Below are 12,338 nucleotides of genomic sequence, written 5' to 3'. Positions count from 1 at the left end.
AGTGGACGTAGAAGGAGAATTCAAGTTGGTGGAACTCATTTACAGTAACATTTTTATATTGAAATTGAGTACGTACCGGATATACAACTTACAAAAATTCGTAACAGAAACATTCAGTTGAAATGAAAGTTATTACTTTTTAACCCCATTGAATCTCTCAAATTCCAGTCACATTTATTTTATTTAACATCTGTCCCGAATAATTAGTTTTTTAATTCTGAACTTTTTAGTTCTATCAGGGAATGAAACAGATCTAGATCTGTTTTCAACCCCTATGAATTATTCTACCGTGTTGAGCATGGTATAGGCAAAGGGTTGAAAGAGTAGAAGTGGAGTGGAATTTACAGAGTGACTTACTTTGTCCAGTAACACGAAAATTGGCGAAGAACGACTCGCAAAAACGAACCGGGCACCGATTAGAGAAATTAACGCTCCCTCGTTATCAACGAGAAACAGAGGCCCTGGGGGTTGGCAGCGGTGGTGGTGGCGGGGATGGGCTTGAAATTGTGTTTTTGCATTCAGCCCGAGTCGACAAATCCCCGAATCCGAACGGCGGTCAAGGTCTCCGACGGAGTAGCATTACGGTTTATCTTTCGAAGGCGGAGGGAATAAAGGGGATTTGATGGAAAAGAAGGGTGCCTTTGAGAATGGGGGAGGGCGGGGGAGGGTCGCATTGTCCTACGGATACGTATACGGGGTGAGTCTCATAAAATATAGCCGTCTTTCGTACAGACACGATCGTCTCTGAAATTTATATAGACGGATATACTGTTCGTTTAAAGAACATTTAATTTAGGGGGTAGTTTGCATCGTGAAAAACGCTTGCTTTGTGCACGTGAAAGCATTGAAAGTACACTTTTCCACGCGGGGAAAAAGTGATTGCTTTTTTGCAATTTTTCTTTTTCGATCGAGTACTCTTTTCATTATTTCTGACAGTAACTGGCGCTTTGAAAATATTGATACAATGTCAATCACTGCATAGAGGGTCCTAGCTACCCTCGATTTTTTATTTCGTCGATGAATTTAACATTTGTCTTTCATTGTTCGTAACGGAAGCAACTTCAGACAGCTTTTCTCAGTTAGTTTATAGAACGGTGGACACCATTTTCTATGAATTTAACGCCGCCCCCGTGAAATTATCTACAACGTAACTTTGTACATTTATCACCAACAGTTTCTACATGCAACATGCTACACTGATAACATCTTTATAAAAGCCCATTCGTTTCTCACAATATCAAAACATATCAAGACAACATCAGCTCCATTTTCCTCCCACGCATTCGTTCCTAGCTCGCGATTAATCGTACCCACCTTCCAAAATTATCAATGAACGAAATATCATCCGGCTCAAATCAATTTCCCAACCACACACCTCCAAGTTTCAGACTGTGACAGTCCCGGTCACTCCATAAGTACCACCCCGTATATAACATTCTCCAACCCCGTTCCCCCACCCTTCCCGCCTGTCCCACGAATCCAGCGTGTCTGCATTCTTCTACCACCCACCCCCGTCTAGTCCCTCCCGGCGAGTGTCTGAAAAGCGGAATGAAGAAAAGAGGAGGAGATTGCAAAGCCGGATCGGCCTCGGGGAGACCTTGCCAGCTGTTATTTCTGCATTCCGGTAAATCGACTCGGGAATCCAATCTGCCTGTTTGCTACTGCATCCAAACTACCCTCTTCCACGCTCACGCGCCATCCGTCCCCCGACTCCCAACCCCTTCCCCCACGCTTTCGGTCCCTGGCCCCCGTCGTCGATTCAGACTCATCCAGGGCGGTCGACGTCGCCCGGGCTAGCTCTCTCTGCCGCCGATTTTCAGGCAGATTTCGCATGCACGCGAGCCGCCCGTTGCTTTTCGGTAATTTGATTTATGCGGGCGCTCGCACGCGGGTGTTGCGAACGCGTCCACCGTCTCCGAAATCTTTTCCAGATTCCAGCTTCGTCTCCAAGGGGTTGCGTTTCCTCGACCCCCCCTCGATGTAATTTCCGAGAGCGAAAGCAACAAAAGGCCCTCCTCCTTCTCCCATCGATCGATTCAACTCGCTCGTGTCGACCGTTGGTTTTTCGCCCTCCTTCCCTCGGTTTAAATATCGCCCTCGTTACACCCGCGTCCCTGTTTCCTCGACTATTTGTCCGACGGTACCGGCCGAATGGTCGCTATTAATAATCGTGGATAGATTTTTGTGGCCACGCGCGCTTCTTCCCACGACTCCTCCTCCTCCTCTGGGGAACGATCCGCGACGCGACGTCCCGGAAACACGCTTACCCAACCCCCACCCGTTCGCCCCGCGGAACGTATTGCCCGGTAGTTTCTGGCCATTTTTCTGGCTGTCCGACGCGTGTGTTTCGATTTCTCTTCCGGCGGAAGTTATCGTTGCGGTAATACGCGGGACTCGCTGCCGCCAACCCACGGGAAACTTTGACCGGGCTGGGTTTCGGGAGTGGAGGGGTGTTCGGTGAAGTTATGTGGGTCAGGTTCGGACATTTTCGAAGCTTTATATTTATTGAGGGATTCCGGCTTTTTTGCAAGGTGTAGGTATGTTCAGTTTTGTTCGAGATTATATTATCTGCTTATCAATTTTATTGTGGACGGTTATTGGTACTCTTCCATCTTTGTTTCATATGCGGCAGATTGGTTGTATTTAATTGGCAATGTTTTAGGGTCATCCATCTTTGATTGTCCTTTTTGTGTAGGAAGTTGACAAAAAAAATAAATCCATCTAGTAAGTTACAAGGGGACCACCCAACTGTTCCATCAAAATACCTTGGAAGTAAATCTAATCTTCTTTTACTTCGCAGCATAAGAGAATCTTTCCTTTGAAGTCTCTAATCATTTTGAACCCATAACGGTTTATCCAGACTATATCCGCGACAATAAAACATTCGTTACTCAAGATTTTCTATAGGTAACAATGCTTTCCCCTTCGTACAAGGGGAACAAAAATGTATCCGTAGCGATATTTTGACGGATAAGAACGTGAATCATTCTCGGGAATGAATCGTTCTATCGATCCGAGGGAATATAATTGAAAAAGTTGTTCCTTTGCTCTCGTCGAAACGAGCCTCGCCTGTCGTTCCCAGCCGACTTTACCTTTTCCCCCATCTCGAATCAAATAGAGAATCAAGGTGGTGAAACATGGGCCCTCGATCGCTTCAAATTTCCACTGACTTTATTATTTCTTCCTGGTTTCGTGGTCGATGGCATACAGTGGTATGTACCGATAATATTTCTATCAAAAATTGTGCGAAATAGAGTGAAATAGTGATAGCATCGATTGAACAGAATTTAAGGTGAATAAATTACACCTGATTTGGATTTAATGTTAAGTCGAAGCAGAGAGGAACTGTATCTCGAATCGAGGACAAAACGACGGTTACTTTTGATGCTCCCGAAATGGGGTCATTCGGAGTTCACTGCAACTCGATTTGAACGATGGTTACGTAACTGGCAGCGACAGTCCCCGGGGAATGCTGTTTCTTTTCCAGTTATTTCGCAGTGTCTGCAGGCCGAGTCGATTCCCCGGGTGGCCGCGGGACCTCGCATGCGTGGACGTTTCCACACGGAGTACGGTAATTTGTCCGTCACGGTTGACACGCAGAATCAAAGGGACACGATGGCCGTAATTGCACGTGCACTCTATTGTTGCTGTCGCTTCCTTGCGGAAAAATGCAGCCCCGGTGACGTGTATGGATGAGCTTGATAGGGCAAATGTTGGGGCGCTGAACGATGGGTTCGATGATAAACGGGTACGAAGGGAGGACGATATTGAAGATAAGCTTTATAGTCTTTGAAATGGGGGCAGATTAAAGGCTAATATTAACTTCTCGCGTATTTTCATAAGTTTCTTTTAAATGTGCTACAGTATAAGATTATGATACAGGAAATCGTTCTGCAATCTTTGATAATATCACCAGACTGTATCAACTGGAATCTTCCCACTTTCCTACTTTCTTTTCACTACCATCCCTTTGCATATTAACTGTGAATTCTCCGGGGAAGTTTTTAAATCGGTGGAGTACATAAATTATCGACGTAACTGGAAATTGAAACCTTTAAAATCGCTTTCTCAACAACAGCCGCTTTATTGAACGAAGTTTGTCATAAAGACGTTCCTCCGAAGCGTGAAAGAAGAAGGTGTAAATCCCCAGCAATCCCTGATAGAAGCAAATACTTCCGTACCTCAAATACAATATTTTATTATCCTATTCTTGTTATGGTAAATATTTCATTACGTCTTAGAAATAAAATAAGATACACATGTTAACCGCCTATTACCCCACGCCATAATAACTCAATGCAGAATGTAGGGATGAAAGACATCGAATGAACGGTTCAGTTTATATTAACGTAATGAAGAAGACGGACACGTCAAGTGGAAGGCCTTTCCTCCTTCGTTCATTTATATTAGTGTTTTCCGCGGAAATAAGTGCCAGGGGTCCGTCGAATGAAAACACAGCGATGAATTCTGGAATAAAATCCTTCTTCGCGGGGCCCCCAGGGGGTGGAGGGTTATCGCGGGCTAAATTAATTATCTGTCCCGGTAGCTGTGTCCGCCGCGAATTAATTACGCGGGTTAACGAGAGTTTTTAAAAGCGAAAGCTCGCAATACAACGTGCCTAACGACCTCTTGGCTTATCAACGCACCGATGCTTTCGCGCCGGCTAATTGAATTCGCGCATTATTGCCGCTAGAACGATCTGACAAATAGAGAATCATGCGATGGTCATCAATATTTCATGTTCATTTCCCCTCCCCCATTTTTTTCCTTTTCGCCGTCACACCCTCCACCCCCCTCCGTCCGTTTGATTTATTGCGTCCGCTTTATTGCATTTGTTGTGTTTGTTATCCACGCGACGCAGTCGAACCGTCCAATCGGGAAGCTCGATATCACCGGCGGAAATGGAAATTTGCAATACGAAATTCCTGTATTTCCTTTCCTGGACCGTCCCGATAGCTTCATGGTTTTCCACATTTGTATTCAGAAATGGATTTGCGTACTTTACAACCAATATAAAATTTCCTGTTTACGTTTTCTTAACCATCGTTGTCCTAATACATACACATACGTTCGCTGACCTAACCGAAAACGAAAATTGGCCGAGTAGTTATCGAACAACTCCATATTAATCCGCTTACAAATAACGGAATGAACATGTGAAGCTGATTTTCCAGCAATCATGCATAATTTCCCTTTTGTAAGGAAAATTGACAAAGCAAAGGGATGATTTGTCGTTTAGCTTGGACCGCCAATCTTTTCTGCCACAACTATGACAGAGCTGGATTTACTTTTGTTACGAGCATCTTGTGTATAATTGGTATCCCCGACACATGTCCACGGAAGTAAAATCCCGGGCATAAATATTCATACACGAGCTCGTAACCAACTTTTAACCAACCGTTAACTACCCTATTACCTTCTAGCTGCATGTAAATAACATCAGTTTCTAAAACCTCACGCGGAAAATTGCGTTACACCCACGCGATGACTCGTTTTGTAACTCATACGTTCCCCGTGTAATGAAACTCACCCCCACCGTAGGTACGTGTACACCCCAATGACCCCTCCACGGTTTATAACAAAAATTACGCCGTGGAATATGCACGAGGACCGTTCATAACGAAGATCACGTATGGTTCCGGCGTGCACCAATGAGTGATTTATAACGAGAAATTCCCGATTCGAAATGTCGCTTCGATTTTAACGGCGATTTATAGCGAAAAATTCGTTCCGTCGAATGATCGCGACGAAATTTCATAATGAAAATCATAGAGGCGAATAAGAAACATTTTACGTTCGCAAAATTTGTCAATGGCTGCGGGTATACGCGGGATATAATATAACATTTGCTCCATAAATACATTGCGCGCCCGAAACGTCGGTTTATATGAAAAAAAAAGTCAGTCAGAGAGGGCACACTAGAATCGAAACATCTATCGACATTTCCATCGTTCACTATTTTCACCTCTCGATTCTAGAATTATACTGAACAGCGAACGCTGTTCATCCGTAATATATCAAAAAAAAAAAGAGCGGAAAAAACGAACGTGAAATATCGATGACCGGTGTTGCAATAACCTACGCGTCGCGGTGCCACTTAATCTTCTGTGACTGATGAGCGTTAAGTGTTCCAACATAAATAGTTGAACTACGATGAAATAAAATTGTATATACTTTTAAAGCACGATATTATATTGCCAGGGGATCGTTGCAATAAATATTTACTTTCCATTACAGAATAATGGTTCCCTAAAATTCAAAGGCGTTAGCTAAGTGGCCATTTCAGTGGTTCGTTTCACGGGTCACGCTTGATTACCCGACGCACCCTCCGCGCCCACGAAAATTGTCCACCTTCCTCGCACTCGATATTAAATCGTAGCAGCTTTATACGCCATTGTGGCCGTTCGTTTCGAAGTTACGATTTTTATACACACATGTGTTGACCGCGTTACAAAGACGGGCGCGCAATCAACTCGTTATATTCTTAATGTACGTGGACCGGCGCGCCACTTGAGACAAAATAGCACCGTTACGAGACTCTTTTATTGCGCCAGGAATCAGGAACTGGGGCTTTAGTCGAACGTCCTGGAGCAGTCTAATGGGTTCATAAATTCGAACAATCGCTTTCGAATTACGCCGGGACACTGGGCTCTCCTTCGGCTACGGGGAACGCTGCTAACTTTTCAAGAAAGGCATTCGAATGATAAAGTCCCTGTACCTCTGTTTCTGCATTTAATATACGGCCCTGTCGCGGACGGTAATTGTTCCGTACACGTGGGTGGAGAGGGGAGCGGTCTTAGTGTGGGCAATAGTGGCAGATTCACGTCGTGAATTCGATATTATTATCCTTAGGATAATACAACGTTAGAAATATTGAACGCTAGAGTACTGAAGGAGACTCTATAATTCTTCGTCTGTAAATCTCCATTTCCTGTATTTAATATCTCATGATCGAAAACAATTTTCCATCCATTTACGTTAGCAATATTATACGGTATGCTATATTCCGAACCATGTCTCGGCCCTCCTAGAGAGCTTCTCGAAATGCTCAAGCTACAGGCATACTTTTTCGTAATATATTAATGTAAAATCAAAAAATTCCCCCGATTCAATGATACTCGTGCTCATTGCCAGTCAGTCATGCGACAGCCGTCGTGTTAAACCGTGAATTCTGTTTTCTTTTCAGCAGTGAGCTCCATGCGGCCGATAGACAGCACGAAATGCGTGGTGGTCCAAGATGTCAAGGCTGTCACTCACGAGAACGCGCACGTTCACGACCCGATATCAACGCAAATACCGACCGAAGGTAAATATCGAGCGGTATCAATTTGCATCCACTCTGCATGATGTAAATACTCCCGTGTACGACGTCTCACGGTAATTGCTTTTGGATGGCGTCTGCCACGTTCGAATGGCTTCCTCTGCTCTGACGTCGCGGGCACACCGATACAATGACGGCTACGTGAATAATATCAAACCAAAAATATATACATTGAACATGGAGAATACATGTCTGATATACTTCTAACAGGATCGAAACAATTGCAATTAATTTTAATAGGTACTTTGATCTATCGCTTGAACATGCATACTGATTGTGACTTCAGTTTTTTAGAATCGGAAAATCAAATCTTCATCCGTCGAAAAATATAGCAGCTCGGTACTTATGCATGGAAACTCTCGATAGCATTTCTTGGAATATATTGCAGTATTAATTCTGCAAATCGAGACGCGTAGGGAACTTACGTGGACTCACGTCTGCGTTGGCGTTGTTATGTAGACTATTAGAAATACTGTAGTGGTAAATTAGGCATAATGAAGAACAAACTCGACTGGAAAATGATTATACGTTCCCATCGCTTCGTCTCTCGAAATAATATTAAACCAATAATTAAAGTACATATACACTGTTTTAAATTCATTTAATGCTCCAACGTTGACAACTTCCGGCGATGTGTTCACCTATTACAGAACTTAGAACCGTACCTAGCCCTTAATAAACGCATTTCCTCGTTGCTCAGAGTCGCTGCCCACAAGCACAGCGGAACACTCGAGCGCGTCGGACAGCGCCGGGGACCAACAGAGCGATCCTCAGATCCAGCAGTCCGCGCAACAATGGCCGGCGGTGCTCGAGCTACAAGCTTACAACGTGGCTCACTCGGCCGTCATACCGCCTTACAACTTCTGGAACACCGAGTTCCGTAACAAGCAGCCAGCGTTCATCCGGCTGAACCTGACTCTACCTTGGGGCGCGAACTTCGCCGTGTACGGTAGACGTAACGTCGCGCCGAGCGTCACACAATACGACTTCGTCGAGTTTGTGAAGGGTGGCCGGGTGGACCACAGGCTGAAGAGGGACACCGCCTCGGAGGCGGTCAGCTTCATGAAAACGGCCGCTCAGGACGCTCGGACGAATCGTCGGGTTGCCCGCTCGGTGTCCTCCTATCAACATGTTCTGATCAAACGGACAATCGTCGAGCCGATGATGGTGAACGTTAGTCTGCTACAGTATCTAGACACAGGTCGTTGGTTTCTCTCCGTCTACAACGACGAGCTGCAGCCGTACAAGGTCACTCTGGTCGTCACCGAAGCCGAAGGAGTCTCGACTACCTGCCCGAACGACTGCTCCGGACGAGGATCGTGTTATCTTGGGAAGTGCGACTGTATCGATGGGTATCAGGTGCGTATCCTGGGGTTTCCCCCGTCAAGACGGCCGATGGTCTTTGAACAGTATAGCGAACCCTGTTCTTGTTGGGGTGTTTTAAACTGTTAGGCTTATCTGTGTTAACACTCGACTGAAGGGCGACCCGTGGGGTCCTGTCACTGTTGGGGTGTCTGTAGATAAGTATCGCGTCGAATATAATAGTTGGTAAATGACACCTCGACTACCCTCATAGAACAGGACAGAGGGCTAGGTCCTCCTATTTTATATACAGAAATGAATATTTGATGATGGGCAGGGAAAATATTTCTTGGGAATTTTGTTAGTTCATTTCAAGATAATTTAATAATCGTTTGGAATATATAATACGTACTTGAAGATACGTCTACCGTGACTCGAAGCTATTTCGTCGCGTTGCATTAAGACGGGTCTGTTAAGTTCGTTGGGTTCTGGTACTTTCACGGTACTAAAAGAGAGGAATAGCGTCCTCCCTCCCCCTCTGTGGAAACGTTATCGCTAAAGACGCCCGTCGATCACCTTTATGGCGGAAACGACGCAGATTACGGAAGTACCGATAAAAATTTCAGGGAGCCGACTGCAGCAAGAGCGTGTGCCCGGTCCTCTGCTCCTCCCACGGACAATACGGCGGCGGTATGTGTCACTGCGAGGACGGCTGGAAAGGTGCCGAATGCGACATACCATTAGGCGACTGCCAAGTTCCTGATTGCAATCAACACGGACAGTGCGTTAGGGGATCGTGCGTGTGTAATCCTGGATGGAAGGGCGACTTCTGCGATGAACGTAAGTCAATCTCTCTGAGTTCTAATTCCTTGGACGATACTTACAATTATCTACTGTCCATAATCATTGATTCGAGTAGAATAGATCTTAGTAGAACGTAATCTTTTCGTACAATTGATGAATATATATAATTGAAGTAGTAAACAGGCAAAAACTTCTGTCGAGAAGTAACACGAAAATCAAAAACACTGCTTGCCCTCGTCATTCCTTCCTCGACAGACCTAAATGAATAACATGTGGTGAGTGCAATACGAAGAACCATCACGCTTCATTATTCAATTCCCACGAGTCCTGTCGACGCGATGAAAAAAACAAATGAAGATTAATTGAGACTGCAAGGGACGCGAAGAACGATAGAGACACGGATTTCAAATGCGTCTTTAAACGCAGCAGATGATCCAGCATCGGTTCATTAACAGGGACATTGTATCCAGAGCGTACCAGACGCTGCGCAATAATTTAACCGTTAAAAATGACCAGCGGAAACACGGCTCGCCCGGAACGTTTACCTCCGACTGGTCTATTTCTGCGTCGGATGTTGTTTCTTCATATTTGTCACGGCGCCATTAATTTACCCCGTAATTCAACCGTACGTCCTGAAACCCCCCTCTCGATCCGGAGAGATTCAAGATATTAGTAATGCACGCTCCCTATTCCCGGCGAACATAGCCTGCCTGTTCCCATAATTAATGCACGAACAGGCACCCGTGAATTTCCATACGGGTTAAAATCTACCGATTCCACTAGACGATTGTTTCGGAAAAGAAAAAGGATCGATTGATTGCATTCACGAAAATTGACAGACCCTTGTCTTTCGTAAATCAAAACAACTGTAGCTTAGAACTGTGGATTTTAAAAACATGTTCATTACATATCTATTAACTAGAATTCGTTAAAATTTTACGAAATTTACCGTTTCGATGCAGAAAGTTACCTTTCTGTACCAAATACCATACAGTGTTTTTCGTATCTACTTAATCGGAATGGATCTCGGTGTTAGTGATTCAAATTTGCGTAGAATTTCTAAAAGGAAGAGTCACAACAAACAATCATTCATAAAAATATGTCGAGAGTAGCACTATCAATCTACCGGTTCGCGGACCAGCAGAAAAATGACGTTCGAAATGAATGGCGAAATTATTCGCGGAGAACGCGCGACACTTTGTCTATGACATCTTCACCGCTACGTCGTAACGCGTTCGTCCCTTTCATTTTTCTGAGAACGAGGCGGCCAGTATTCGTTTCGCATTAGCGACACCGTGACTGCTGGTTCTGCGGTTGAGGGCGTATTTCTTTGGCGATCGGGTCGTTTAAAGGGGAGTGAAAGAGAAAACCCTCGATATTAAAATGAAATGTCGGGCTCATTTGTCGAACTTCACCCCTGCCTGCTTCTTCAAAACGTTCTTAAGCTCGATATCCGCTTGAGTGCAGTATATGCTCAAATGTGTTGGATGAAAAATCTCATACTTTTTATTTTTTTTACTGTTTTGTTACTGTATAGAGTAGGGGAGACCGGGCAGATTGTAAGAAAAAAAGTTTTCACAATTTTTTCTCAAAAGTGTTTTCCTCAATCAGGAAATAATCTGATTACCGAAATGCGTACATATTATAATGAACCAATGTGTAACGATTCGTTTGCGACAAAGAAGCAAAAATTCAAACGGTTTCTGATGGTGGTTAATTGAAATAAAAGTGCTAGGACGACATTTACTTACGTGCTCCAAATAAAAATTTAACCTGTAGCTACAAAACAGACACTTGACGATCGATTGTTGCAATAAAACTGACGATATCAATATTTTCAAACGGCTCTGGCATCCTGCTGCGTTGCCAAATTTGTCGTTCAGAAAATTATAACTATGTTACAACTTATCTGCCCTAGTCTCCTCTACAGCGCGCCTTCCTCCGCGATATTATTTAAAATCGGTTGCGCCACTCAAGGGAATATTGTTCGAACTTTTCAATCACGAGCCCGCGTTCTAGTCGCGAAAAATCTCTTAGCCGACAACACCCCCGTGCGCGCCACACGTAAGAACACAGTAATATATTACAAAAATTCCGATCGCGGATCGATAGGACCCCTGCGTTCCCGTGGCTCTAATAAAAACCCAGCGAACCGGGCGATCCACCGTTCGACGAACGTGCCGCATCCGTAACGGGCAAAGAATCCACGAGGAATTTCCCTCATCTCCGGGCGAACGAACGTCGTGCAACCGTGTATACATATAACCGGTCCCGCGCGGTACCGATGCGTCGCGTCGCAGCGGATGGCACCACGCGACCCGCGTCGCCGGGACGCTTTGGAATTAAGTTTCATAATTTCCCCGGGGCAGCTGGGATCCGCGGGAATAATGCAATTGTTCCGATGCCATAATTTAAAAAGTTGGCCCATTCGTCGGCGCCCAGGGCGCAATCACCGGCGTCCGCCCCCTCTCTTTCTGTCTTTCTCTCTCTCTCTCTCTCTCTCTCTCTCTCTCTCTCTGGACGACGTCTTCCGAGACATCTTGAAAACAACCTTAACAAAGAAGCCGCCTACGCTATCCGAGGGTTGTGGGGTTGTCGGTGAAAGGGGAACGAACTTTTTGATCGGTAGATTAGTATGGTAACGATAGGTGCTATCTGTTAACGCGGTTATAGACAGTATTAACAATATAATTGTGAAATACCTGATGATCCATTGAACGTTCTCACCCCTATTATTTACGCTGGCAATGAACTCGATATGTCAGGTAGTACAATAAATCATCGATGAAAGTTTCGTGGAACCAGTGGTGGGATGACTTTTGAATACACAGTACCGAGGAGTGTAGAACAAAAATGTCTCTTAGTGGTTCATAGTTCGAGATTAGCGTCGTGTAACCAGCGAGGTTACACA

The 12,338-nt window shown here is 44.7% G+C and overlaps 1 protein-coding gene across 1 annotated transcript in view; it reads left to right on the top strand.

Moving 5' to 3' along the window:
• LOC107195104 (teneurin-a) overlaps positions 1-12,338 on the top strand; it is a 93,603-nt gene that overhangs the window by 58,624 nt on the left and 22,641 nt on the right. Inside the window, exons 6-8 of the mRNA XM_015584881.1 lie at positions 7,187-7,306; positions 8,022-8,680; positions 9,250-9,463. Coding sequence (XP_015440367.1) covers positions 7,187-7,306; positions 8,022-8,680; positions 9,250-9,463 — 993 coding nt within the window. The remainder of the gene's footprint in view (positions 1-7,186; positions 7,307-8,021; positions 8,681-9,249; positions 9,464-12,338) is intronic.

The sequence above is a fragment of the Dufourea novaeangliae genome, unplaced genomic scaffold, assembly GCF_001272555.1.
Source record: "Dufourea novaeangliae isolate 0120121106 unplaced genomic scaffold, ASM127255v1 scaffold49, whole genome shotgun sequence".
In the NCBI taxonomy this organism is placed as follows: Eukaryota; Metazoa; Arthropoda; class Insecta; order Hymenoptera; family Halictidae; genus Dufourea; species Dufourea novaeangliae.
The sequence above is the reverse complement of the archived record's forward strand: the minus strand, read 5'-3'. Positions and strand labels throughout refer to the sequence as shown.